The 27,735-nt window shown below is 50.8% G+C and overlaps 2 protein-coding genes and 3 non-coding genes across 5 annotated transcripts in view; all 5 read right to left on the reverse strand.

Moving 5' to 3' along the window:
* Positions 1–13,664: 13,664 nt before the first annotated feature.
* On the reverse strand, positions 13,665–18,962 carry HSPA8 (heat shock protein family A (Hsp70) member 8). The gene is made up of 9 exons (XM_055728537.1): positions 18,819–18,962; positions 17,853–18,062; positions 17,114–17,319; positions 16,877–17,029; positions 16,218–16,773; positions 15,691–15,893; positions 15,156–15,354; positions 14,648–14,880; positions 13,665–14,131 (listed from the first exon to the last, which is right to left on the reverse strand). The coding sequence occupies exons 2-9, from the start codon at positions 18,055–18,057 to the stop codon at positions 13,946–13,948; spliced, it is 1,941 nt and encodes a 646-aa protein (XP_055584512.1). The 5' UTR covers positions 18,058–18,062; positions 18,819–18,962; the 3' UTR covers positions 13,665–13,945.
* LOC114016137 (small nucleolar RNA SNORD14) lies at positions 14,457–14,553 on the reverse strand. Its single transcript, XR_003560442.1, has one exon. It is a non-coding gene; the product is annotated as a small nucleolar RNA SNORD14 (small nucleolar RNA).
* Positions 15,442–15,538, reverse strand: LOC114016138 (small nucleolar RNA SNORD14). The gene has a single exon (XR_003560443.1). It is a non-coding gene; the product is annotated as a small nucleolar RNA SNORD14 (small nucleolar RNA).
* On the reverse strand, positions 15,966–16,056 carry LOC114016139 (small nucleolar RNA SNORD14). Its single transcript, XR_003560444.1, has one exon. It is a non-coding gene; the product is annotated as a small nucleolar RNA SNORD14 (small nucleolar RNA).
* Positions 18,963–21,951: 2,989 nt separating the features above from the next.
* CLMP (CXADR like membrane protein) overlaps positions 21,952–27,735 on the reverse strand; it is a 45,185-nt gene continuing 39,401 nt past the window's right edge. The window contains exon 7 of the mRNA XM_055728621.1: positions 21,952–26,369. Within this exon, the coding sequence (XP_055584596.1) occupies positions 26,075–26,369 (295 nt within the window). The 3' untranslated portion in view covers positions 21,952–26,074. The remainder of the gene's footprint in view (positions 26,370–27,735) is intronic.

A 27,735-nucleotide genomic window follows, 5' to 3' on the forward strand; every position in this document is an offset into this window, starting at 1 on the left:
CCAAAACAAACTTCCAGAGGAAAATTTGCCACCAGCATTTGCAAGCAGGTTAGGTCCAGAAGTCAGGGACCTCTCTGTGAACGCAAGGTCAGCCACTGCTTTTGGTGCTGAAAGGAGGTCCGAGAACCAGAAGAAAAACATCTTTGTGATTGCCTCCCCCTTCCCCTCCAACTATTCACCCCAGAGGACATTGTTAACATATAATAACTGGGCATGTCAGAATCAATTAGGCAACTCATAATAAAGCAGATGCTGCTATTGTGAAGACAACGCAGTGCAAGTATGGGTCTAGGAAGGTCCTCAGCACCGTCCAGGCTAAGCAGATATGATGCTAATTGAATTCTTGCTGGCGATTTTTCACCCCTAAATGAACAAGAAAGAGAGGAATCTTAGAGTCTCATCTGTTTAGCTTGTGAACAGGAAAATGTTTTCAAGCCCGGTAAATGAGCAACCTAATCCGCAGGGACGCTAGCAAGGAGGGGTGTCTTCAAGAACAGCAACGCCCCAGACCCTTGATATGTTGAATATGAGTTGAATATGTTCCCACAACAGCAGCAAGGGTCAGGAGGTGGGTTATTTTATATAACCTTAAGGAAAGTGTGCATTTCTGCAGTTTTTCCTTGGCTGGAGATCCCACAAAAGGTGGCACAAGGGCTTCTCACGCTGCCCCTGCACACCATCCGCGCCACTTGCACCAAGGCACTGGCAGAGCCGTGAGGATGCTCTGACAGCACAGGTATTTCAAATATGGACAGAAAAAGGACTCAGTCCCTGGGCACCTGAATTAAAAACTGCTCCTCTCCGAGCCCCTTTACTGTGTTTAGCACCTAAAAATCTGCCTCTTCAAACCTGCCCGCACTCTCCCCCATTCCTGGGTAAGGCTACTGGGCAGCAAAGCTGGGGTGCAGCGGGACCCCAGGCTCTCCTCGACGGTGCTCAGCCTCCCCTGAGCCCAGAGAAGAGAAAGGAGCCCTTTCCCTGAGGGTTTAGATGCCAGTTTGCAAGTTAAGCCTCACTGAGCTGAAGGTGAGGATGCTCAGATAAGCTGGAGGTGAGGATGCTCAGATTTTATGTGGACTGAACCCTAAATTCCAGGGTTAAACCTGCTGGGTATGATTTTTTGGCTACCAGCCTTGCTTCTTATTACTACTGGCACAAAAGAAGTGATTTCTCCACCTCATAGTTATCAATGAGTAATTAAGTCTCTTCTAGTAACCCTATGCTAAGGAGGCCTTTTAAATTAAAATATTTTCCATTTGATTTTGTTAGCTGCTAACTGAAGATGGGGAAAAATAGGCTAATTACAGCTATCCTAATTAAGCTGCTACAATAAGCCATAATTACCCCTGTATTTATCACTTTTGTGCTGGACACTTGAACCTGTTGTGGTTTGTAATCGGCGTGTCTGCGTCGGGGCTGCGAGCTGGCGTCCTCCTGCCCTGCTCCAGCCAGAGCTGGGATGGGAAGTGTGGAAACAAACCCTCTGCCCGTGAAAGTGTAATTGGGGTCATTTATGAGGCTTTCTGGTTAGCTGCAAACCTAGGTCAGGGAGCTGGGCTGGGCTGTAGCACGCTAGGTGGATCGGAGCGTGTTTTATTAAAGAGGGATGTTGGCATTACTGGTGAGCAGCGCAAACGTGGCGGCTTTAGAGAGGTAGGAGCAGAGCCTGAGCTCAGATCAACGCCCGGGCACCCGGCTGAGCCGCTCGCAGAGCCTCAGCGAGCCCCTGCTGGCGTTCAGGGGTGAAAAAGCTCTCGTGCCTCAGTTTCCCCACCCATGGACAGGAGATAGGGCAGTGTTTCAGGGGACTGAGGCATCACCCACGCTGCTTCACCACCTCCACCGCCTGGCACCCCCCAGCCCACCGGGCAGCCGCAGCAAGGGTGAGCCCACGCTGCACCCACAGCGAGCTGCCCGAAAAAGCCCCCAAGGAAAGGAAGCCCACGGTGCTCACAGCTGCTCCGGGATGCCTCCACGCCTCCACACCTCCCTCCCCCTGCAGCAGCCACGGGCTCTCCTCGCTGCTGCCGCACCAGCAAGCGTTTGCCTTCATCCTTGGGGATGCGCAGGAAGGGTGGGCACACCCCAAGCGGAACCCATGCTCACCCCCAGCCTCAGAGGCAACAGAGGGAGTCAAGGGGTGTAACCGGACATGGGCACACATGGCAGAGCAGGGATAGTGCCAGTTTTTCCAACTTTTACCCTGGTTTTAATCTCCTCTTGCCATAAAGCACGGTGAGGCTGAGGGGAGCAGAGCTTGGGCACTGCTGCGCATCCCTGGCGCGGACAGCACGTCATTCCAGCTTCTGTTTTTTCTGCAACAAGGGAGTAATAAAAAGAAAACAAACGGTTCAGACCCACACACTAACCCAGAAAAATATTTGGGTGGAAAAGCCAGGTTCCAAACACCCCAGAAATGCTGGGGAAGGGCTGAAATCCAGCCAGGGCAAGCGGCACGCAATGCCAGCCCGTTTGTTTGGGTGGTTTTTTTTTTGGGGGGGGGGCTGTGGCTGTCCCTTACTGCCAGGCTGTTACATGTGGGGTGGGGGAAGATGCACAAGTCGCCAGCGCTCACGGTGCCGAATGGAAGCGCTTTCCTTCAGCCGAGCTCTAATGGAGACACAAATGGGTTTATGGGGAAAAAGCCTCCCCCGGCTGCGCCTTGCGGAGCTGGGGGCAGACACGTCTCCGTGGGAGCTGGGGGGGCCAGGTGCTGGCACCCACCGGGATGTGTGCTATGGGGTGGGCGTTGGGCACCCTAGGGATGAGAAACAGCAGCTTTGCATGCTCGGCTTCACAGCGGGAAAGCTGCCGGTTCAAAGCATCCCCGAGAAGCAGGACTTGTATTTGCTAAATCCAGACCGCGCCGATTGCAAGGGAGCAAAAGCCTTTTCCCTCTGATGCCCGAAGGACTCGCCAGCCCGGAGGAGCTGCTGGTTTTCTGGGGAAAAACCCAGTTCCCAGCAGCTATGTGGAGACATGCAGCACGGCTGATGGATACCCCCAGCTCATCCGCAGAAAGACCCTTCCCTGGTGCCTGTCTGCGAGAAACCTCAGGGCTCAAAGGATCCCGTGGCGTAAAACTGGAAAACAGGCTTTTTTCTGGCTAAAAAGTTGGCATTTCACAGGCCCAGAGAGCTGTGGTTACAGGTATGACTTGGTTTTTCAGGGCGCTGCCAAGGATTCAATCCAAGGGGAAAACTGCCTTTTCCCAGACTAAGGAACACCAAGGCTCCCTCCAAGGTGGGCTTTGGCTTCTGCGCCCTCCACTGCAGCCCTTCTCTCCCCCCCTCCATCACTTGCTTTTCCTCCCCGGGTGTCAGACAGCTCCAGTGGCCCTTCTGCCTCGTGTCAAGGGGTGGGCTTTGGGCTCCGGGTCCCCTCCTCGGAGCGCAGGGCAGGGGAGGTGACAGCCTGTAAAACCATCCCGGCACGAAACGCTTGTGGCTTTCTGGGTGGATCAGCTCTCCCCCGCCAGGCTCTGGGGGCTGAAAGCCACTGAGGGGACACGCAGGTACCCTGTGCGCTGCAAGAGCGATGCTGTTCTACCTGCCTCACCTTACCCAGCTGAAAAAAATACAGTGGCTGCAGCCCGTGTGTACAGCGAGACAGCAAATGTGTTCAAATAACAAATGGTTGTCTAATAAAAGTGCACTCGTCTCAATTAGATTGGGGGAGGGGGGCGTTCATCAGTCTTTCGAGGACAAAGTCCCAGTTAAGCCCCACAATCGCGCCGCAGAGACTCGGGCATGAACCAGTCAATGGTTATTAGTCGTGTCGAAGTTTAATGTCAAGCACCCCCCAAAAAAATAAAGAATGACAAGGGGTGTGATCTTTGCACCGAACACCACCGCCACGGTGGAAATACTCTGAGGAAGGAAAGAAGAAATTGTTAAATCATGTCATTTTACTGTTCTGCAAGAAAGGGCACCCAGCGCTGCCCACACTTACGAGGCCATTCAGAGCTGATTTATCGCTTCAGACCACAGAGACAAAATCAAGCCATTACAACCTTTTAAAAGCTTTCTTGCAACAAACTAAAAATATCCAGTGCTGACAGATGCAAGCTGTCAATAAGGAATTTAAGAACTCAGTATGAAGAGTGGAAAGAGTGCGAAGTCTTGATAAACATCTCAAATTGGGTCTTACTCAGTGGGAAACAAGTAGTTTATAGTGGTAATTGTAAAGGGCATTTTACATTGAATCAATTAAATGAAAATCTTTTAAACCCTTTTTAAAAAGAGACCTTTTTAAGTTAACAGGTGATTTTAATTGGAACCATGGGACTTGCATCACGGGAGGTGGGTTGGGTTTTTTTGTTGAGATTTTTTTTTTGGAAGCATTCAATATAGGGGAAAATCGATATACTTCCATCAGCATTTGAACTCCTAGAGTCTTGCAAGTTGAATGGTGAAACTAAGCAAGAATTACAGTTTGCTCTGGTTTTGCGAGGCTTTTTTCTAGCAATTAACTACATCTCCGTCATAACTCCATAACTGTGAAAGGTTCAGGAGAATTTATCAAGGCTGAGTTAGCTTCGGATAATTATTTCTAGCCAGAACCCGCTGCCATAACCTGCTACAAAACAGTATATATTTTTAGACATAATTTACCTTTAGAAAGGATGTCAAGCATCCCAGCTGACACAATCAAAAGCACGAATTGCATGGGAGTGGCATTTTACTCCTAAATTCCTTTCCTTCTTCACAACCATAAAGGATGCTCTGCAGAGTTACCAGCAGCAGGCGATGCCTGCGAGCCCGAGGGACCAACGCCACCAGCAAACCCCCTTCCCTCCAAAGCAAATGACAATTAGCAATGGCCTTTCAGAGCCGGCAAATTCCTTCGCTTTCCCTCGCTCTGTGCTCCATCAAACCCTCTGCCCTGCGAAGCTGCGAGGTGTGAGCCAGAAACACCAGCTACCCCCCGGGGAGGAGGCTCGGGAGGACGGATCGCTGACCACCGGGAGGGTCAGTGGTGGCGGGGAAGGCAGCAGCCACGTCACACAGCCCACCCGTGGGTACCTTCGCAGCCACTGCAACAAACGCTCACCCCCACGGTAAAAACAACTACATCTTCGGCGGTGCTGCCTTTTGCTGGCTTGAAACAACTGCCGCCCGTGAATCTCAACAGGTCCATTAGAGCAGGAGCAGAGGAGCCAGGGCTGGAGCTGGAGGCTGCTCCGTGGAGAAGCCGATGCGGTGCACAGACGGAAAACTCCTCCCGTAGCTGCGGAAAGCAGCTGGCAGAGAAAACTCTGGCCCTATAATGACCTTTGCTGGCCAGGCAGAGACCCAGGGCAGGAGGGGGGAGCGTGCATTTGCTGCCCAGCTTTGGGTGGAAGAAGAACATCCGAGAGGAACCGAGAAGTTCCCCAGGGGAACGCACAGAGGGAGAGAGCCAGGGCAGCCCAGCTTGCCCAGCAGCCCTGGCCACCTCCGCACAGCGGGCGTCAGCAGCTGCTGGGGTTTTACTGTGCTCTTTGCAAGAGCCTTCCTTAAAGCAGCCCTGGAGTAACATCCCCACGTTCCCTCGAACAAATAAAAACGTGCAAGTCTCTAAAAGAAGCGTGCAGGGCTGCTGGGGGGGGGGGGAAAAAGCCTGGAGAAATGGCCTGGCTGAATGCTGGGAGGAGTTCAAGGAGGCACAGCACCAGGGATGGGGCATCCCAGCATCTTCCCTGCGGTTCCAGCCTTCCCTCCCTCCCTGGATGGTGAAAATAATGTAGGATTAAGAAAAGAGAAGACGTTAGGCATTGCCCTGAGTTTGTTTACTTTACAGAAGTAAAGTTGGGGTCACAGGACAGAGGAAAGCCCCCCTCCTATCAAACCCGCCCTCACCTGCTGCCTGTCGGGGCGGCTCCGTGGCCCTCCTGCCCTCCCCTAACCCTGCAGCCACTCGCTGCTTTGCCCACATCGCATTCCCAGCCTGCCGGGCAACTCTGCGGCTCTGGAAAGCCAGAAAATTCCTTCCACGTCCCAGCAGAGCAGGTGGGGAAACTGAGGCACGGCCGGTGAATCACTGCACGACGGGGAGGAGGCAGCAACCCAGCCTCCGCATCCTGGGCATCGCGCCCGCCCTTCCTCCGCGGGATTGATGTGCTTCTGCCGTGCACTAAGTGATTAGCGGTGGCTTCGCCGAGTGTAAAGTTATGGAGCGAGAGATCCAATCACCGGCACAACTCCGGGTGTGCTGCCGGCCGATTGGAAAGGGTAAGTGTGCCGCATCTTTTTCCATGCCTGCAACAATCTAGACAAATAGGGCTTTTAAATTAAGCAGTGATTTGGAATATAAGTGAGTGCATTTAAGCTGCTAAGAGATGGAAAGATCCTAATGGCTGAAATATTTGTCATATCACAAATAAACTGGCTGTATCGGGAGCTACTAATATAACTAATTTTTACCAAATCCTTCACTGCTCTGTGATAGAAAATGAGGTCAGCACGGGTTGAGGCAACATAAAATGAGCAGCTGCCAGAAGGCAGCACAGAATACTGATAAAGGACTCTGCAGAAACTCTATTGCCTGGCCACAGTAAAAAGGAATCTGTTCAAATTAAGGTACAGCTTTTCCAGAGCATCCAGGGGTTTAATGAAAAGATGCCAATGAATACAGGCTTTCAGCGGAGCTGGAATACAAATGCATACCGAGATGCTTCCTCAAAGCCTCCCTACCCTCCTCGACCCGGGTTCATCCAGCTTTATCCACGTTGTAACCACGAGGTCTGTGTGACTTCTGGAAGCGCTGGGGTGGGAGAGGGCAGGAGTACGCCCCAGGGCCGCCGATGAGAGAGCCCCTGGGATTTCTGTCCTTCCTGTGGGGCTTTCCAGGCTCTGGAATTAAACCCTGGCTTAATCTGCCCCTCACAAGGAGGAAAAGTGAAATGAAGAGGAATTTGGAGCACTCGGCCCACTTTAATAGAAAGAATAATGCCAAAGCCCACCGAGACAGCGCCTGGCAGTGCTGGGAACAGCTCTTCCACCTCTAGAGGTTCAGGGGTCAAGCGCAGCCCCCCCAGACCACCTCGTTCCTGCCATGCCCCCAGGCAATCCTGCCACACCAGCACCCTGCCAGGGTAACACACCTGGGGAGGCAGGCGAACGCTCAGCGTCAGACGCAGCAGCAGGCTGTTTGCCTGCCGAGCTCCTAAGGCTGCCTCAAACACTTGGGACCAAGTGGGATGCAGTCAGACTGACTATACGAGTAAAACGTAATTGTTTTTATTCTCGAAAAACCCTCAAGAACCCTTCGGAAGGGGAGTTTCCTCCCTCCTCAACAGGCGTGAACAGCCTGCCTTCGCACAAAGGGAGGATTTTGGTCATAGTAAGGAGCCCTTTCCATCTCTAAACCCCAAATAACTGAAAAAAATCGAGTAACTCCACTGATCAAATGGGAAACTGAGGCACGAAATACCTTCCATAAGGGAAGAGGCGGAGTGTCTTCTCCACCACGGCAGCCTGGGAGTGACTCCACGCAGCAAAAGCAGCTCAGAGAGGGGACGGGGTGTGCAGCTGTTATTTGGGACGGTCGGTAATGCAGGGTCACTCGCACGTAACGCCGTGTCGCTGCGCCACGTGAGAGGCCAGCGGCACTGTGAGCGGCGACCCCGGGATCAATGGGCAGAGCTTCGGCAGGGAACAGCGACCACTCGGGAGCATCGGCCAATTTAAGAAAAATAAGATCGACATGGATTAGCAATAAAACTTCAAGCTCTCTACATTTCCTAAATGGAATGGTAGAAGGATTCATATTTGATAACCATTAAATGGTTTAATGAAATAATTATAACCCAGACTCCTGAGCCTGGCTACAATCGATAACTATGAGCTCTAAGCAACAGCATGATCCGAGTTCTGCCATTTTCACAGTGCTCCCCAGCAGGCAGAGCGTGCGACCATAAATGCGATTGACAGTAAAGTTGCATTAAAATATCCCCATCAAGGGCAATAATAGATTAAAGGCTACTGAGGCACTGCAGTTGGCTGGTCAATATGCTTTATCTTCTGCATCACCCCCAATTTTGCCACCTTCCCACATACTATTAGTGGGAGTCGATTTGCTGTCAATGACCAGCCCTGGCAAGAGATGCATTAATGCACGCTCACAAAAGCAGCGCGCATGGCATTATCGCTTCACTCACTTTCAAATTACAGCCTAATGCTGTCTCCAGGCAGCTTGTGACACGTTAACACTATGTGCGATTTGTTGGTATCGGGCTAAATATTTCATGTCTAAAGATTTCATCTGAGATTTGATGACAGAAATAAACTACCGCCCGGTGGGAAATCATTCCGAATAATAGAATTAGGCATTGTTGGAAAATCGACAGAAAAAGGATGATGATGCGGGGTGGTGGAAGAAGAGCAGGAAAAGCGTGAGGGGGGAAGGCAGGCTGATCAGAGGGCAACCGAATATCCACCGGTCTGCTAACTAAAGGCAGTGTTATTAATAAATCCGGTGACGGGGCAGAGATTACAAACCAGGTGATCGTCCGTACCTTGCTCCCAGATGCCAGGCTCAGGTGCTCTTGCTGCTTTTAAATGCCAAAGAATCCCCCCCCCCCGAGACGTGAAACACAGGCGGGTATGCCCACAGGTTTGCTTTATTTTTTGCCGGAGCTCATAAACCAGCCGGTGCCACGTACGCCCGCGCGTGCCTCCGCCACAGGCCGCGTTATCCCTCAGAGCCCGCGGAAAGAGCCGTGCAAACTGAAGGCGTGAAGTGAGCCGAGGCAGAGAGGGGTACGCAGAGCAGCGCAGCCCCCCCGCCGCAGGGCTCCCGGCTGACCCCCAGCAAGCGCAGGCAGGGCAGGAATTTGGGGCGCCCCCGAGCTCACCCACAGCCGCTGCTCTGCACGGGGACCGCGGGCGACGCGGCCCTTGGCCTTGCAGGAGCCCGGGGGTCACGCCTGGGCAGCCTGCCCTGCACCCCGAGCCGGGGGCAGCCCGGGCGGCCGTGCCAGCTCCTGGCACGCCGGGGACCCCGAGCCTGCGCCCCAGCCAGGCAACCCAAGGGGATCGGCAGCCCCGGCGTGGCCGCCCGGCTGCCAGCGAAAGCCTTTATTCAGTGCTGACTTGGGTGCACGGCTCAAAGGCAGCAAACCTATTAATCCTCGCCTTTTCAAGGCCCCAGGACCTCCGCATTGACTGCCTCCTCCAGCAAGCGCTCCCGTCTTTCAGCCTGAACAAAACAGCCACGGAGTCAATCGTGTGATGAAAAAACAGGCACTTGACCAGAGAGAGGAGACAAGTGCTGAGGCTCAGCAGCGAGCAGGCTGCGGCTCTCCGGGCTGAGCTGCGTTCTGCCTTCGCAGCAAGCTCCTCTGCAGTGGCGATTTCCAATCACAGCTTCCACGCGTGCCCTTTCCTTACCTCGCCGCCCACCGCCGAACAGCCGGCTCTCACTTTTCCTGAGCCGTTTTTATTCTTTTCTGGTTTGTGTGTGGATTGCTAAGGATTATTTGAAAGAGTTAACAGCACCTTTGCAGTTGTTGGGGGCTAGGGAGTTCCCTCTTCTCCAAGTAGGAGGAAAGTCAAGCACAGCTTGGTTAATCATCCTCAAGGTTACTGCAGATCACAAACCTGGGTTTACTTGCAAAACATGAGTGTTTAGCCCCAACAACCCGCTTTCAAAAACACTTTCTTCTTCAGGAAACTGTGAAAGCTTCTTCAAAGCTCCCTTTCCTTGCATTTTGCAGTACCCATAGGAAGTAAACCAGGTCTGACCCTCAGAGCACACACAGGTTCCCCTCCCTCAGTAGCAGAGCGCTTAACGTTTTGTAATAAAGCTGAACAAGGAACCCAAAGGTTTTTTCTTACCTTTGCTCCTGGACTCTCTGTGTAACACTCAGGCTGCGGTTTTCCAAGAAGCTGAATTCGGTGCCTGAACAGGGCTGACAGGGCTGCTTGAAAAATCAGCCTTACTCCAGCCCAGCTTTGGCTTCCCACCGGTTAGCAGGAATGAAGCTCTGCCCCAGCTGGGTCACCAGCTTCAGCGGGAATCTCCTTCAAGCCCAGGCTTCAGCTGCACACCTCTATCCCAGTTTTATAAAAAATATAAATGCGCTCTGTCTCTCTTTCACACACTAACACACAGAGAAATCTAGTAATACCCCAGGAGCTTTTACAGGGGCAAGCCAGTAACATACTCCATGTAACAGCCACAGCACTCTCTGCCTCTGAAGACAAACACCAAAACACTTTGAAAAGGAAAAAAGATTTAATTCACCTTGGTGAAGACACCCAGAAAGCAGTCAGCCACGTACAAGCAGACCTCAGAGCTTCGAAAACAAACCCTCCAGCTAATTCCTGCCTCGTGAGCAGGCTGTGCAGAGTGCGTGTGGTACCTGCGAGGGAACCATGGGCTCCTCCCCAGCAGAACCAAGTTCAGCCTCTTCGGGTGAAGGATCAAGTGAAAACCCTCCTTTAAGCCTACTTACTGAGACATTTTTCATGCTTTCCTCTAAGACAGGCAACACTGGCCACTGACAGATCTCAGTTTAAGATCTCAGTTTAAGTGGACTTTACTCCACCGAGTGCTCTTCAGTCTCTAAAGCACTGGAGAGGAGCTGCAGGCAGAGGCTGCCCCCAGACATCAGCATTCCCAAACCCCTGCACTTCAGTGTGAACCCATGCAGGAGAACTCTTCCCTCAGCACTTTAGTACCAAGCAGAGCCTTGGAAAAGGTCCTCTGCTCACCACGGAGGCTCCAGCAGGCAGCTGCAGTGCTAAATTCAAAATGAAGGGTCTTCCCTTCACCACGCTGCTGTTACCGGATTGATGCAACCTCACAGCGTCAGGAGAAGCCACCCGCACGGCACCCCCCGGGAGGTGAGACCCCAGCAGCTTCTGAGGCCACCTAAATACACCAGGAATTAACTTTGCCCTTTCCAGTAAGGCAGTAACCAAAGCAGGTGATCCGTATGGCCAGCTCTTTCACAGCCCTTAGAGCAAGGGAATGATGACAAGAAAGAAATCGTTGTACCACAGGGCACAGGAGCCCAGTGGCCCATGGTCAAGCCATTGCACTTGCTGCTTGGCTGCAACATTTGCTACTTGGGAAAGCCGGGAACCCGGCTGGAGAAGCTGCAGAGCCCTCCGGTCACGGTCGGAGGCAGCGTTCGCCCCTGCACGGACAGATCTTGCTCATCCATAAAGGAAATAAAGCTGAGTACCCTGCCACTTGGGAGGAAAGCAAGATCCTGAAAAGATGCACAAAATAAAGCTGCGTAGACGTTACCTGTGTTTGTTTCTTCACCTCTGTTCCTGCACCCGGAGCAGCAGCGTGACCGGCACACAGCAGAGGAAGGTGGGAGCGACGCCGGCACTTGCCCTGGGAGTGAGCCTGGCCAGGTACGGCGGTGGAGGGCCCCAGCTGCTGACCCAGCCTGCACCTAATTAAGAAGCACTTGGAACAGAAAAAGAAAAATCTAGAATTTAACGGTTTCTTATCAAAGAAAAAAGGAACAAAACTGAATTCAAGTTTTTAAAGAAAAGGAAAGCACCTGAATTCCAGAACTTCCTGAATTAGCTGTACATCAACCTAAAAGCAGTTCCCCTGTCCTGCACACAACTCTTCAGGCTTCTTTGTTGTCACGGATCTAAAAAACTCACAAATTTGACACCATTTTCATTCATTGACTTTGCTAACGCTGCCTGCGCCCTCCTGCAAACGCTGGTGTGACTGCGAACCACCCAGCAGCCCCTTCTCCCCAGCCCAGGCTCACCCGCACCATCCGGACCCTCTGCATGTGCCAGTTCATCGCTTACGCTGCGGGACCTCGTCCCTCAGCCCGACCAGACGGGTGGTTTTGAATCGCAGGGCTCTGGCAACCCCTGGGAACAGCCTCCTGTGAAAACGGCGCCGGTTTAAGCCACTGTTCCTGAAATACCACTGCCAAAAAACATTTTTGTGTAGCGTCCCCTCCGGCACCGCAGGCATCACACACTATTAGTGGGAGATGCTGCTACAGACAGAATTAAATGCCATAAATATTTGTGTTCGTGTGGGTAATTCAAAAGCTGGAGGTGAGGGCAACAGAACAAAACAAAAAATGAGATAACAATAAAATTCCTGTCTGCATTCTGTGGTCAGGTGCTGTCATCTGGTGGCCAAGCACCGGCAGCACCAAGCTGCCCCAGGGCATGCCCCCCCCCAGCCAAAACGCGTTCCATGCTGCAGTGCGACCCTGAGCCGACAGCACGGGGCTTTGGTTTTTCCTCCCCCTATTTTTAAGAAAGTGCAATTAACGTTTCAGTTATTCCCCAGTTAGTTTGGGGGGAATTTTCTCCAGTTACTTCCCAATTATTATTGGGAAATGATAATAGCCTCCTGGCAAGGGACATCGTGATCCGCAGACAATGTGGGGTGGCAAAGGGCCAGCCCTGCCCGGTGGGGGCTCAAACACCCCCCACCCCGCCCCGCAGGCAAAGGGAAGGGCAGCAGATGTCATTTTTCCCGGATTTTAGGCAGGTTTTGGTGCTGTCCTTCGCAGTATCTATCCCTCCTGACAAGCCGTGAGGCTGTGTGACAGGCAGGACCCGGGTGGGGGTCACTCACCGGCAGCGCTGGGCTCCTCGGGGTGCTCCTGTATCACTGATGCACGTCCTGCACCGAATGAAACCGAGCAAGGTCTTAAAAAGATGGGTCAGGATGAGTTGGGTACAATGCTCTGGGTGATGCTCTGTCTGTGCTGAGAAAGGAGTGTACTCTGAATAATTAGAAAAGGTTCCACTGATGAATTCAAAGGAATGTACTCTGAAAAATTAGAAAAGACAAAGTGGGCATCTGAAGGAGAAAAGGAGACCATGAGTCAGGAAATCGTTGAACAAAATGGAAAGGTTTACTCCACCTAGATCCCACCTATTATGAATAGAATGATTAGGTGTCAAAATCAAATGAGTATGTTATGTAAAGATGTTGTAACCTCTCATGGAAATGTATTAATTACCCAACTTTTCACTGCAAACTGGGGAGCTAGTTTGTCCAGTGCAAACTGGCTAGCTCCCCAGCGTTGTGAAATAAGTAACTCTGCTGCTTTAAGACAGAATTTGTCTGAGCAGTTACTCTGTGCCGTTTTAGCATCAATTTGGTGAGCCAGGGTGTGAATGTGGACCAGCTGGAGAGCAGCCCCATGGAAAGGGGCCGCGGGTGCTGTGCGGCAGCGTGCCCCACCAGCAGTGACAAGGACCACGCACCCTGTGGTCACCGCGTGCTGTGGGTGCCCACCCCAGAGGGAGGTGCTGAGCTCTTCCCCTGGCACCCAGAGCAGCTCCCAGAGCTGCACCAGGGGTTGCTGGACCCGCGCAAGCCCAGGGTGCTCAGCCACCAGCCCCTGCAGGCCAGGGAGCCAGGTGCCACCAACCTGTCCCTTTTCAGAGGCATTTGGCATTTCCACTGCCAGCCTGGGGTGGGCAGGCAGCTGGACTGGGACTGGCATCCTCAGTGAGTGGCAGGCTAAGGAACAGCTGTTTAGTGTGTTCATTTTTTTTTTTCCCCTTTCTTGATCCCCATGATCTCATTCTGGAAGTGAAGCTACAGTGACCCTTAAAGGTGATGTACCACCAACAGCCCTGCCCCCAGACAATAAACCTGGCCCTTGCCCCGTTACCAAACTGATTTTCCCCTTTTACTTCCTCCTTTACAAAAGACAACAAACATTGTGATGCCCATTAAATAGTTTTTATTTCTTAGGACAGATTTTGCATTCCCACTTGTTTACAGTACTGTAAAGTGCAACGGTATTCATCACCCCTCCTGTGCACATGTTCAAGTATTTAAAATGCCCAGAAATCTTTTTTTATTTTATTTTTACAGCAGCTCAGTTATGGAGTTTTAACCTGGCAAGATACACCCAGATGTGCCTACAGGTTTGGGTCCTTCAATCTAACCCCCAGCTGGGGGTCCTCCAATACTAACTGCTAGTGGAATGCATCTCCCAGGGCCTTTAGTCCACCTCCTCAATGGTTGGTCCAGAAGAGGCTCCACCAGATGGAGGTGCTCCACCACCAGGGAATCCGCCAGGCATCCCACCAGGCATCCCACCTGCGCTCTGGTACAGCTTGGTGATGATGGGGTTGCACACCTTCTCCAGCTCCTTCTGCTGGTGCTCAAACTCCTCCTTCTCAGCAGTCTGGAAGAGACAAGAGCTCAGTACCTGCTGCCCTCACTCACTGATACAGGCCTGAGGGGGCTCACCACCCCCCCGCGCTCATTTTTTAGCCCATCACCAGCCCTAAGGCAGACTTGCTCTGGACTGGATGCAGGAGTGGTGCTGCTTGGACTAGATCCAGCAAAACCAACCTGCCGATCTGGGACTGCCTCCCTGCCATCAATCCTAGAGCCAGTGTTACTCCTGGGGCAACAGGACCTCCGATCACACTAGGCAAGATCATACTTGCAAGCGAGCCAGCTTCAGACAAGAGGCACCGACAGTGCTGTCTGCTTGCAAACCATGGTCGCTCAGACATCCAAGGAAGGTACTTGGACCAACACAAGTCTTTCGACTTCTGGTGGAAACTACGAATGGCTTTGGAATCATTTTCATCACAGCAACCAGTAGTTAGTTCTCCTCCATCCTCCCAGGCTTACATCTAGTGTCTGAGCTACAAAGAATGAACACCCCAACCAAACACAGAACATGACGTACCTGGTTCTTGTCCAGCCAGTTGATGATTTCATTACACTTGTCCAGGATTTTCTGCTTATCTTCATCAGAGATCTTGCCCTGGAGCTTCTCATCTTCAACAGTAGCTTTCATATTAAATGCGTATGACTCCAGGGAGTTCTTGGAAGACACTTTATCACGCTGCTTCTCATCTTCTGCTTTGTACTTCTCTGCTTCCTGAACCATCCGCTCGATGTCCTCCTTGCTCAGACGGCCTGCAGAAGAGAACAGCAGTTCAGACAGCGTTTTCATTTCACTTGGGCAGGGAGGCAGCGAAGAGACTCGTAAGCTATTGGGTACCCTCATCTTAAGCCACTTCATGGGCCTCCTTAGGAACTCATGGATCCCTGTACTAAAAACAGGGCTCACGCCTGTCAATCAAGCTGCACATACATTACAGCCACGTTCCGATGACACTGTAAGGCAGCCTGACAAACCAAGTCCAAGCAACAAGCCACTCTCCCACCTACAGAACACAGCAGATCCTTACCCTTGTCATTTGTTATTGTGATCTTGTTCTCCTTGCCAGTGCTCTTATCCACAGCGGACACATTCAGGATGCCATTGGCATCAATATCGAAGGTTACTTCAATCTGAGGTACACCTCTGGGAGCAGGGGGAATACCGGTCAGCTCAAACTTGCCCAGCAAGTTGTTGTCCTTAGTCATAGCACGCTCTCCTTCATACACCTAAAAAAGAAGCCGTAAAGTCAAGTCATAAATTAAGTTTGACCACATGATTTAATCATTGCAGGGTATTATCCCAGAGTGACATGGTCGCTCAGACATCCAAGGAAGGTACTTGGACCAACACAAGTCTTTTGACTTCTGGTGGAAACTACGAATGGCTTTGGAATCATTTTCATCACAGCAACCAGGCAGCTACAAGCATCTCCTGCTAACTGCAAGAACAGGACACCTCTGGCCTAAGATTTTCTTCCAGTATCACCCGCTGCAAGTGCTGCCACGGCCTTGCAATTCCATGAGCACACTGACCATTCATTCACCCTGGTGCTGCTTTCCTACCTGTATCAGCACACCAGGCTGGTTGTCAGAGTAAGTTGTGAACGTCTGAGTCTGCTTGGTGGGGATGGTGGTATTCCGCTTGATCAGGACTGTCATGACACCTCCAGCAGTCTCAATACCGAGGGACAGAGGAGTCACATCCAAGAGCAGCAGATCCTGCACATTCTCAGACTTGTCTCCAGACAGAATAGCAGCCTGAACAGCTGGAGGAAGAGAAAAAGATCATTAAGAACCCTGCAACAGACACCCCACACAGGACAGCTAAAGCCCATGGCTCGCTCAGACATCCAAGGAAGTTTTTGGCCATCATTAGTAGACTTCTGGTGGAAACTACGAATGGCTTTGGAACCTGATTCATCATTGCAAGTCAAGTTAAGCTTCTTACTGCTTTGAAAAGCTTTACCGATTCAGGTGGAATACCCAGGGCCTACACCAACCACTACTGCTCCGACACTAGTTCGGATAGTACGGGGTTTGCCAACACCACCCAGCAGTTTCAGCATGGAGATGCCAGGTTTCATCATTACCTGCACCGTAAGCCACAGCTTCGTCTGGATTGATGCTCTTGTTCAGCTCTTTGCCATTGAAGAAATCCTGCAGCAGTTTCTGTATCTTTGGGATACGGGTTGACCCACCAACCAGCACGATGTCATGAATCTGCGATTTGTCGAGTTTGGCATCCCGCAGGGCCTTTTCCACAGGATCAAGGGTGCCACGGAACAGGTCAGCATTCAGCTCTTCAAAGCGAGCTCTGGTAATGGACGTGTAGAAGTCAATACCCTCATAGAGAGAATCAATTTCAATACTGGCCTGCGTGCTAGAAGACAGAGTACGCTTTGCACGCTCGCATGCAGTGCGGAGGCGACGAACTGCTCTCTTGTTCTCACTGATGTCTTTCTTGTGCTTGCGCTTGAACTCAGCAATGAAGTGGTTGACCATGCGGTTGTCAAAGTCTTCTCCACCCAAGTGAGTGTCACCTGCGGTGGATTTCACCTCAAAGATGCCATCTTCAATAGTCAGAATTGACACATCAAAGGTGCCACCTCCAAGGTCAAAGATAAGAACATTCCTCTCAGCACCAACCTGGAGGAACAGATCAATTTTTATAATGCCATACATTTTTTACTACCAGTTTGTCAGGTTTACTAGTTGGGACATCAGAGACAGCAGTCACTCCACAACATACCTTTTTGTCCAAGCCATAGGCTATTGCAGCAGCTGTCGGCTCATTGATAATTCGCAGCACGTTGAGCCCTGCAATGGTTCCAGCATCTTTTGTAGCCTGACGCTGAGAGTCATTGAAATAGGCTGGCACAGTCACCACAGCATTAGTAACAGTCTACAGAAATAAAAAGGCAAGAAAATCAGTTGTGTTACTCACACATACAAACTATTCATGTTTCACTTAAGTCCTATATCTCACCTTCCCAAGATATGCTTCTGCAATTTCCTTCATTTTGGTTAAAACCATAGAAGAAATTTCTTCTGGGTAGAAACTCTTTGTCTCGCCTTTGTACTCCACCTGCACCTTTGGTCTGCCAGCATCATTCACCACAGTGAAAGGCCAGTGCTTCATATCAGACTGGACAACAGAATCATCAAATCTACGGCCAATCAACCGTTTCGCATCTGGAAAAGAAGAGTTGGCCATATTAAGTATGTTCATTCACAGTAAAGAATGTGAAGCTCTTCCTAAAAAAGGCACAAACCCCTGCAACACTACACTGAACCTGGGATTATTACCTGCCTGTCAACACCCAGCTGCAGGCACTGCCAAGTTTCACCTTTTGGATATTCATTAACACATCAGCATGGCCTCACAACTACCACAGCAGCAGTACAGCTGCTGCGCCGTAAGCTACAGTGCAGTCTTGGAATTAAGACTGAAACACTTGGTCAAGGCCACTTAATACTAACTGCCAAGAGCCACCTGCAGCAGGACAGGTTTATAGCTGAAGGCACAGACTTTGCCTGAATATAATAAAGACTTAATTATCAATTAATACAGTTGTATTATTCAGAATAAAAAGAAACCCGAGTTTTCCTTTCCAAGGGGAAGCTTTAACAACGTTTTATCTGTCAGTAATTCTTGTGACCCGGACACATCTACCATCAAGACGCTAAGCTTCTGTGCATGAAGTATGCAAACCTTGAAGCCTTACCAAAAACTGTATTGGTTGGATTCATTGCAACTTGATTCTTTGCAGCATCGCCGATCAACCTCTCGGTATCTGTGAAGGCAACGTAGCTTGGCGTGGTCCGGTTGCCCTGGTCATTGGCAATGATTTCCACCTTCCCGTGCTGGAAGACGCCAACACAGGAATAGGTGGTGCCAAGATCAATTCCAACAGCTGGTCCCTTCGACATCTTGCCTGAAAAAAATGTTATAATATAAATTAAGCTGTGAAATTTATAACGGGAATGAAAACGTTTCCATCGCTCGGAGAGGCGGGGTTTTAGCGGTAACTGCCGGGTGGCGCAGCCCTCCCCACCCCCCCCGTGGTACCGCGCCGGGCCCAGCGCTCCTCCCCGCGCGTCACGTGCCCGCGGGCGGACATCTTGAGGGCTGGGGGATGGAGCCCGGCGTGGGCCGAGCCTGCCGGGCCATGTGGCCTGGCACAGCCCCAGTGCTGCTGCGACACCGGCTCCCCCCGCCCCGCCCCCATCCAGAGACACAGCGCCTCCCTCTCCTCCTCCCCCCCCCCCCAATGTGGCAGCCCCGCACACCCACCGCTTCACCCCCCCGCCCGCGGGACTACAAACCCCGGCATGCCCGGGGCGCGGCCCCGCCTCACACCGTCCTCGGGCGCTCCCCGCGGGAGATAACACGGGCGCCCAGTCTCCTCTAGCCCTCCTTCCCCCCACCCCACGGCTACCTTTAAAAGAACAAAAGGAAGAAAAACGTGAAAATCGCCTGTAAGTCCCATTTAGCAAGGAAACGAGCCACAGCGCACGAAGCTCTGCGGAACCGCCGCCACAGCGCACGGATGAAGAAAAAAGCCGCATCGCCGCAGCGAGCAAAGGCCCCCAGCCCCCCAGCCCGTTCTCCCGCCACCCAGGACCTCCCCCAGCGCACGGGCTCCTCAGGCGGCGCCCAGGCCGCCGCAAGGCCCCACAGGCCCCGTTACCTGAGCGGCGCGGCTGGGCCCGAACGCACAGAAAAGACGATCCGCGTAGGCTGCTCCTCAATGAGACTGGTCAGCGCCCGCCCCGCCGCCTTTATATACCGCCGCAGAACCTTCCAGAAGCGCCCGCCTCTTTTCTCCGCTCCAGCCAATCCGCTGCGGGCTCCGCCGCCCTTCCCGCCAATGGCCGTCCGCCGGAACCCGCACCCTCCGTGACGCACACAGGAAGGGGGCGTGGCGCCGGCCGGCCGGCATTCTCGAACCTTCATGCGCTTTCCCTCTCCCCCGCCCCAACCACCCACCGCTCTGCACCGGGCGGGGGCGGAGCTTCGCTTGCGCGGGAGCCAATGAGAGCCTCCAGCGGCCGCATGCCGGTGACGACACCACTGAGCGGGGGCTGAAGGAGCGGGCGGGGAGGGTGGGAGGGAACGGCAGCCAATCGCAATACGGCGCCCGGAGGCTCTTTGCATATTTCGCGCGCGAAGGGAAGGCGCCTTGGGGTGGGGCTGGCCAATCGGCTGGCGGGTGATTTGCATGGCGGGCGGCGGGAAGGGGCAGCGGGGCGGCGGCACAAGATGGAGGCGCTCGGGGCCCGGTGGCGGCGTGGGCCTGTGCGCGGCTCGGGGCTCCCCGGGCCGGCCCCGCTCCCCGGGCCGCTGTGCGTGCCTCTCGGCGCGGCTTCTGCCCCGGCCTGAACGCCCGGCCCCGCACGCTCCTAGCGGGCCGGCGGCAGCGTTGGCGGCTCCACGCAGTGGTGTCCGATTAAACGCAATTAACAGCCGAATTAACGGCAGGCGAATCAAATCCGGACGGCAAGGAGCGAGAGGTGCGGGGCGCCTGCCCTGGGAGATGACCTCTGCCCTGGCAGTAACGGCGGCATCCCTGGTGGCAGGCTGGCCTGGTAGATATCCCATCTTCCATGTTCCCAGCACCGTAAGCTTGTGCCGGCATCTTCCATGTTCCCAGCACCGTAACCTTGTCCCAGCACCTTCCATGTTCCCAGCACCATAACCTGACCTGGCACCCTCCATGTTTCATGGAACCAGCCAAATGTAACGCTGTCCCCCCCAACACCCTCGCTCCCACCCGGGCTGAGGGAACCGTGCTGTCTGTGGTGGCCCAGGGCATCACTGGTTTCTCCCCACAGCAGAGCCCACCCCCCACAGCACCTCCACTCTTACTTTTTAATCCATCCTAAATTTTTCTGGCCCGTAATCGGTGCTAACGTGCCAATCCAAGGGGCAAGTTAACACACCTATGTGTGCTGCTGCGTGCTCTCGGTGTGACAGACTTCAGTGGAAAGGAAGGAAGAGGCTGGGAATGGTGGAAAAGTCTGGCTGCTCCGTGTCCTTGGGGATGAGGCGAGCGGAGGGATGACGGGGGATGTTCAGCTGGTCTCAGCGCCTTAGGCTGAAAGCTGATCAGAGGTCATAAATCACGGAAGGTCAGGCTCTAGCAGGAGTGCTGGGGATTGCATCCAATGTTTACATGGCATAAAACGCTGACTGGAAAAGTCCGGGGGAGTTGCTGGGAGGAGGGCTACACACCCAGCTACCCTGGGCAAAGGCATGTCCAGCGTCAGGGGTAAGAACTGCATGCAAAAGCGTTTCTGGTGTTCTCTTAACATTGCCCGCAGGGCTGGGCTTAGAATCACTCCTGGTGACTGCTTACAAAGTCCCGTGCACGGGGGGCACTGAACAATGTCCCCTTACCCCGACTGACTGACCGTGTGTCCTCTGTGGCCTTGCTGCACACAAGCCTGCACCCCGAGACAGGTCGGGGTGTCTGTCTTTCACAGCAGTTTTCAGTGACCTTTCTTAGGGAACGTGACACAGTTGCCCCTGGTCAGCTGACAGCTGCTAACCCATTATCAGGCCACTAACGTGCAGATTCCCATGGCCACATGCCACCAGGCTCCTGTGGCGGGAATGTTGTCCCACGGGAAAGTCACTTGTGCCAAGCGACAGTTTGTGGCTCCTGTTCTTGCTGTGCCACACGCAGGGCTGGGACCTCAACCAGGATCTCTGGCTGACAACGGAAAGCACAGGATGGAGTTAGAACCTGGGTGTACGAGTGTAGAGACAGAAGGAGCAACAGCAAACGGAAAGGGGCTCCACGTCACAGAGCTCTCGCTGTTACTCTCCTGAGCCTTTAAAGATAAGGGTGGTCGATACGAATCATCACCCTGTATCTGACGGGTATGGCATGCAAAGCGCACTCCACCCTGTCCAGAGTACAGAGATGCTCCTGAGGCACGTGGTGCTAACTTGCACTGAACACATCACCTATCAAGTCTCGTAGGAGCAGTGCTGTTAGCAAGGGATTGTCTGCGCTTTTTTTTTTTTTTTTTGTATTTGGTTGGTTGTTTTTGTTTGTTTGTTGTTTGTTTTTTTTTTACTCATGAGCAGAATATCAGTAGGACCCAAGAACGGCACCACCTGCACCTTGAAATTAAACAGTGACATTTAGATGTGCAACCGTACTTTGCACAGCAGACTGATAGCAAGTGAAGGCAGCCTAAAACAGTGAGTCAGTGCAGGGAGGAGGGCAGTTTGGCAAATGATTCATTACATTAGAAATTAAGGGCTGTTAGCATGCTGGACAAAAGTAGCTGATGTACTGCATATCAGAAAAAATAAGGCTCAGCAGGCTGGACACTGACAAGTATTCTGTGTAGAGTTTTTTCAAATGATGACTTCCAACATCATCTTTTGAGGCCAATTTAGTACATTAGAGATGAAGGACTGTGTCTCCTTTAAGCATTTAAAACAGAATTGAGAAGACAGTGGAGATTACCAAAGCCGTACTTCCTTAATCACAACGGTGGCATTTGTTATTTATACACTTGCATCTGTACACCGCAGCTGAAGTTTGAAAATCACACATTTCCAAGGCAGTCCCTTCTCCTTCCCACCCTGTTCTCCCCCTTCAGTGTGTCAGCACAAACTGATCCAGGTTTAAAATAACCCAAGATTCCTGATACTGTACAAAAGTATGCAATTGCACAACTCCTCAAAATGTGCATCGCGTAATCAGGATTTTGGATGTCATCAGCTCAGGAGGGAGCCAGCAATAGCATTTCCTCATGAATCAGAGGCAGACAGAAAGGCATGCCTAGGAGACCACCGTGTTGTCACCGTATTTCAAATACAGTTTAATTATGTTGCAATTTTTTACTCCCAGATTTCAGAATCAAGAAGATTGCCGATGTTGGGAGACGTCTGTGCAAAACAGCCCCAGGGAAAGAAGGCTGAGCCACTGCGAGAGAAATCAACCACAGCCACAACTAGTTACCCTAAATTCCACCTGCAGTTCCCTGTTGGCTAGTTCAAAATATTTATCTGCTGAGATCTGAACTGGCTGAACATGGCTCATAGCTGTTCAAGGTTTCATTGTCGTCTCACACACAGTTCAGGAGATAAACTGAAACACGCGCCGGGTGGTTGAGAAGTAAGGTCACAGATGTGGGAGCGGGAGGGCAGTGCCACCGCGGGCTTGTATCTGTGCTGTGTCTGCGCTGGCACTATTTACCGTGTTAGCCTGAAGCATCTACATCCTAAGCCAAGAGATCTCCAGTGAAATAGCTGCATGGAAGTCAAAACACCATTTGCTTCGATACACCCAAGGTTTCACATATTTCATACCATGTCACATAATTCAGACTGCAAAAAAAGACCAGCTTCCCCACCCTTTCTAAGCAAATATGCATGTAGTCCTTGTTAGCTGAAAAATGTTATTTCTGACTCTCTGCTTTTTTCCTTGGATTCAGCCTGACAGCATGTAACACATCATACCACAGAAGATGGAGCATCAGTACAAGTTTAGTTGAGCTGTAGCACTTGAAGCTGCAGCACATTTATTTATAAAACAACCAACCAAACAAAAAAATTTACGAAATCAATGATTCAAAGGAATCAATAATAAATATTTGCTTTCCTCTGAGTTTTTCAGACACAGTACAAGTACACCAATTATAGCAGGTAGAAGAGATGTAAGCTTAGTTTAGCTGTCGAGAAACAAAAGCAAACTACATAACGTTGTATGCATTTAATCACACTAGTAATAACTGGTATATGACAGTAAATGCTTTAAGTACACTATTTTACAAAATAGAGTTTGGCTTATGGTTTATTTGCTTCTGTTGTGCAACTCCTAATAGTATCATCCGGAGCTCAGAAAAGTGTCCCTTTGAAAAAAGAATACCTTTGGAATTATCTTTTTCATATTTCCTTTGAGTAGTGAACTTTTCCCTTTGGGCTTCACGCTAGCGACTGAAGTGCTCAATTCACTTTGTGTTCACCTGTGAGATCACTGACGTGTGGACTGAAAAGCACCACCAAAAAGCATTTCTTAGTGATTTTAAATCACCGCAGTGCCCACATTTTCTACCCAGGGCCACACACACCTTTGCATCTTTGTTCCACGGCAGGAGATGGCCACGGTGCTTTTTCTGACACCGTTTGTATGCAGGGCAGCCTGTACCTGCCCAGACAGCAGGCGTATACACTGTCTGCTTCCCAACGGGGCTTGGAACAGCCAGGAATGAACTCACACACCAGGCTTCAGCAATTGCTTCCAAATTCTTTGCGCCAAGGTCCATAAACCTCATCCCATGCAATTAGGCAGCTCGTATGACAAGGAGTGACTTCTCTGCTCCGGGAGAGTGGAGACCAGGAGAAGGCTGCCACCGCTGCTTGTCCTGCAGCCTGTTCTCAGGGGCCTTCAGGAAAGAGCCTGCCAGGAGCAGGCTGGGCAGATTCTCCTAGCCAGCAGCAAGTGGCCTCTAGGCTGTCAACAGAGGATCCCAATTGTAGCTAATTACAAGTCTGGCCAGTGACTCAAAGCTAGCCTGCAGCATTTGGGACTCAGACTGTAACCAGCTCAACCGTTTGAATTGTTACCCTTATTTTGTGGTAATGAGCTTCTGCTTGCTAAGGCGGGTATTCTTTATGGGGAAAAGCACTCCTGTTTTCATACGCACAGAGTAAGTATCCTCAGACGCAACACATAACATTAAGCACAATAAGCAACCGTAGATGAAGCCACAAACTACTTCAGCAGTCCTGCTCCTGCTCTTCGGGACCTTCCTGGCTCTGGAGTACCTTGTAGGTGCTTTGGAGTGCCTAAGCCTTCAGCATCCAGGGAAAGAGCAACTGCAGAGGAGCCACAGACACTTAGAGCTGCTGCTTCCAAGCAGTGACAGCCACTGCCAAATCCACCAAAGCACAGCTGATCCAGGAACGTGCCTCTGGAACATCCAGGGAAACCGTGTAGGTAAAATGAGATGGTATCCAACACCACCAGCTGTCACGAAAGCAGAAGCTTATCAAACACCTAATACCAGATGTCTCCTTTGTTTAAATCTAGGACTCAGGACTGCCTTCCCTGCACAACAGATCAGTACTTGTCCTGCCAAGGGTGGCTGGGTTGACTCTGGGGTAGAGAGAGCAAGTGAAGTTTTGATACATGTGCTGAAAACGTGTGACTGCTCCTAGAAAGAGAAATTCTTGGATAACATAGGGCAAGTTTGAAAACTATTTCCCATATGGAAGTAGCCCAAGCAGGGCTTGGCTTTGGTCTGATTGTCTAAGACCTCAAGCAAAGAAGCTAGAATTTTGGGTCAGTCAGAAAAGGAGATTAATGACAGTCCTTGGAGTGAAAGAATTATAGATCTGTGGTTCTTCTGTGCTGATCCGTCTCCCATAGACCCATTCCACAAATTGGAGAAAGCCTTCCTTTCTTCAAATAATAATAAAAAAACCAAACCCACCTCTTTTTTTAATAGAAAATCATCAGTCCAAGAACACAGGAATCTAGAACCTACAAGCACCGTGTCTTGTGTGTAGTAGTGCCAAGTCCTTCAGAGGAAAACATAAATGACAGTTACACATCTGCCTCCCGAGGAAGCCTGTTCCTATCTCCCATCGTTTACTATCGGCCTTCAACTTGAAGTGTAAGACTTTATATTCCTTGGAAACATTTATTCTGGTTTATTTAATCACAGGAAATATTTTTATGATTCTTGCAATTTTCTAAGAGTCTTACTAAGGTTTAAGCCTTGACAATAGCATGTGGCCCAGCATTTAGTCTATAAATGGGACAACGCACACAAGTATTTTCTAATGGAAACAGCACCGTGCTTGCATACCTGTCCCTTTTTACCTTAGCGAGTATTTTCCTCGCTACATGCTCTGTCACTATCCTCCAGGCTTACCTGCAAGTCTGAAGGTCAGCTCAAGAAACTGTTCAGTCTTGGGAAGAGCTCTCCCTAAGGCCTCTACAGCATCCCTCACCCCAAAACTGGTGAATTCACAGCCTGGCAATAGCAAAGATGTCTTCAAATGCTTCATCCAGGCTTTTTGGTAGATTAGTGGCCCTCACTTTTTCAGGTACTGCCTTCATTCTGGATTTAGTGCCCAGTTCTCACCACACTAAGGCTCGTTTGCCACAGATGCCACTCCAGTGGAGTTACTGTGGCTTTGTGGTGCTGACCATAAAAGCAGAGTCAGGCTCCTGGCCACATCCTCCCCAGGTACCTCATTAAGTTTATTCTGGCAATTAAAGCACCTCTGTTTCCTTGACATAAACTGCTCTTTCTCTTTAGTACAGAGGTTAGTTCAGATACATGCCTTACTGCTGCACCTCTTGACCTTTTTGAGTGATCCTTTGATTTCCACTTTAGTTACAGCCTCCAAAAGTGTTTCACTAGAAGACTGAATGCAGAAAACATCAAGCATCTGTCCGTTCCCTTTGAGGTTGAACACCAGGCTACCCTCAGCAGAGAGTCTGCCTGAAGATCTTCAGATAGGACAATGCATCTTTGAGAGAGTTCTCCAAAACCACTACAAAGGACTCTTCCCTCCCCACAAAACCTCTCTGGAATATTATGCATCTTTATGTCTCCATTGATCCCTTTTAAAAATTCCTGAGGTTTGGCTTCATTTCATTTTTACAGCGCTTAGCTGTTGTAGTTTTGAAATTCTCAGTGTTCCGTTTCCAAAAAAATAATTTAAAAAGAAGGCTCCCTTTTCCCTCAAATGTGTCTTTCTTAAAAAAAAAAAAATAAAAATTCTGTATCAGAATGTCAGTGCTGGAAGATGTAAGAAAGAGCTGAGTGGGAGGGCTTCTTGTGGTGTGAATAATCACAAGTGATCAAAATTAAGCTGACCAGGAAGATAACTAATCTAACAACTCCTATGTGGCTGGTGGTATGTGACGTGTTTCTGGACAGCAGGAGTCTCCAGATGGCTGGGGAGCCGTCACACGGTCTGGAACGCTCGGCTCTGGGCAGGCACCATGACCAGCGTGGCTCCCATTTTCATCAGGTTAGTGTAGTCGACTTTCTTTGGCTCCATTTCTTTTCCTTCCATCTCCCTCTGGTTGTACTGGGGAGGGGTTAGGTGGGGAGTAGCTTCCGTTGACAAAGTCCGTTGGCTGCGAGAGGCACTGTTGGCTGTCGACCTGGTTGAGGAGGAACCTGAGCGTGAGCTCCTGGAACCAGACGAAGAGGAACTGGGCTTGACGAGATGGGCCTTGGGTGCCTCCGCATCTTCTCTGCAATAAACAGATGACAGGGCTTAAATATCACGAGAACAGAAACACTTACACGTTTTACCAGAGTGAGCTGCTGCTGCAATAAGCACTTGCTTATCAAAACTGCAAATTGCCAGGCTGTATTTGTCCAGCAGTTTGAGCAAGGTACACGGTTTTCTGAATTCTGCGCTATGTAACTTCGTGGATGGAGCTCCCTGTTGCTCTGCAGAGGTATTGGTCAAATGGGTTTGGAATATATGCGGCACACGATGGCTCTTTTTGTGTGGCTTGGAGGTCTGTGTGCCAAGTATCAGTGCAAACAGTTCAGATAGAACTGTGTGCTCAGAAATCCTTACTCACAGTGCTAAACAACCTAGACAGGACTAGCTGAAACCAGTTCCTCTAGTTAAAAAAAAAAAAAAAAAAAAAAAGTGAGTAGTGAAAGAAGCGCAAGAACCAGGCCCAGAGAGAGGGGAGGTAACAGTCATGCGTGAAAAGGTGATACAAGAGGCTGAAGCTCAAACTAAGAAGGCATGTAAGACTGGAAAGCAAGGAGAACAGGAAAAAGGGAGGAAATCAGCAGTGACTCCTTCTTGCTGGCAACCTGACCATCAGGCAGAGCAATCAGCTGCTGACTGGATTGTAGAGATGCTTAATGGTACATAGATATCTTACGAGGGCAGGCAGTTTTACAAATAGACATAAGGATGGAACAAGGCAAGGGGTTTCTTCGTGGGCAGAAGCCACCAAACATCATCCCTGGAAATATCTTTTTCCAGTGCTTTCCTTCCTGGGAAGTTTAGGCTCAACTGGCTAGAGACAGATCTCTGCTTAGAGGAGTTAGGTGGCAGACCTCACACACACATAACAGATGAGTTCAGAGAACCTGGGTCAGCGTCCTCGGTACGGCCCGCTCAGGGTGAGGCTTCTCAGCTCTGCACGCGGCAGCTCGGGGGATTTTTCACCCTGAGCTAAATCCAGAAGCACAGCTGTTCAGAACAGTCAAGAAAGACCCTGAGACCCTGTCTGCCTTGTAGCATTCTGAACAGAAACTGCAATTTAAAAGAAAAAAAACCCCAACCCCTCTCAGAACCACAGCGGACTGACGAGTGGGCTGAATTTAGTACTGGAGAGGATTATGCAAATGTTTTAGAATGTTGAAATTGCAGGTATGTGAGAAAATATTTTGTTAAGCTTTATGCTAATTTGTCAGGGCGGAGACATTCATCTATCTGATTTTCTGGAAAGTCTTCTTCACACTGTCAAGAAATTTGTCACTCTTATTTCAGGGAGACTTTAAAAGCTTTCTAGTACAACCTTTTAAGACACTTACACCTAGGTTACTTAGAACCACAGTGAAAAGACATGAAACTGAAAGAAGTGGGGG

The sequence above is a fragment of the Falco cherrug genome, chromosome 17, assembly GCF_023634085.1.
Source record: "Falco cherrug isolate bFalChe1 chromosome 17, bFalChe1.pri, whole genome shotgun sequence".
Taxonomy (NCBI): Eukaryota; Metazoa; Chordata; class Aves; order Falconiformes; family Falconidae; genus Falco; species Falco cherrug.

Coding starts and splice junctions, on each gene's coding strand:
- HSPA8 (XM_055728537.1), bottom strand. CDS start 18,057: ATGTCGAAGGGACCAGCTGTTGGAATTGATCTTGGCACCACCTATTCC. Junction 15,894..16,217: donor AGCTGTGGCTTACGGTGCAG/GTAATGATGAAA, acceptor CTCTTCCTCCAG/CTGTTCAGGCTGCTATTCTG. Junction 15,355..15,690: donor AGCCTGGTGTGCTGATACAG/GTAGGAAAGCAG, acceptor CTTCTTTTTTAG/GTGTATGAAGGAGAGCGTGC.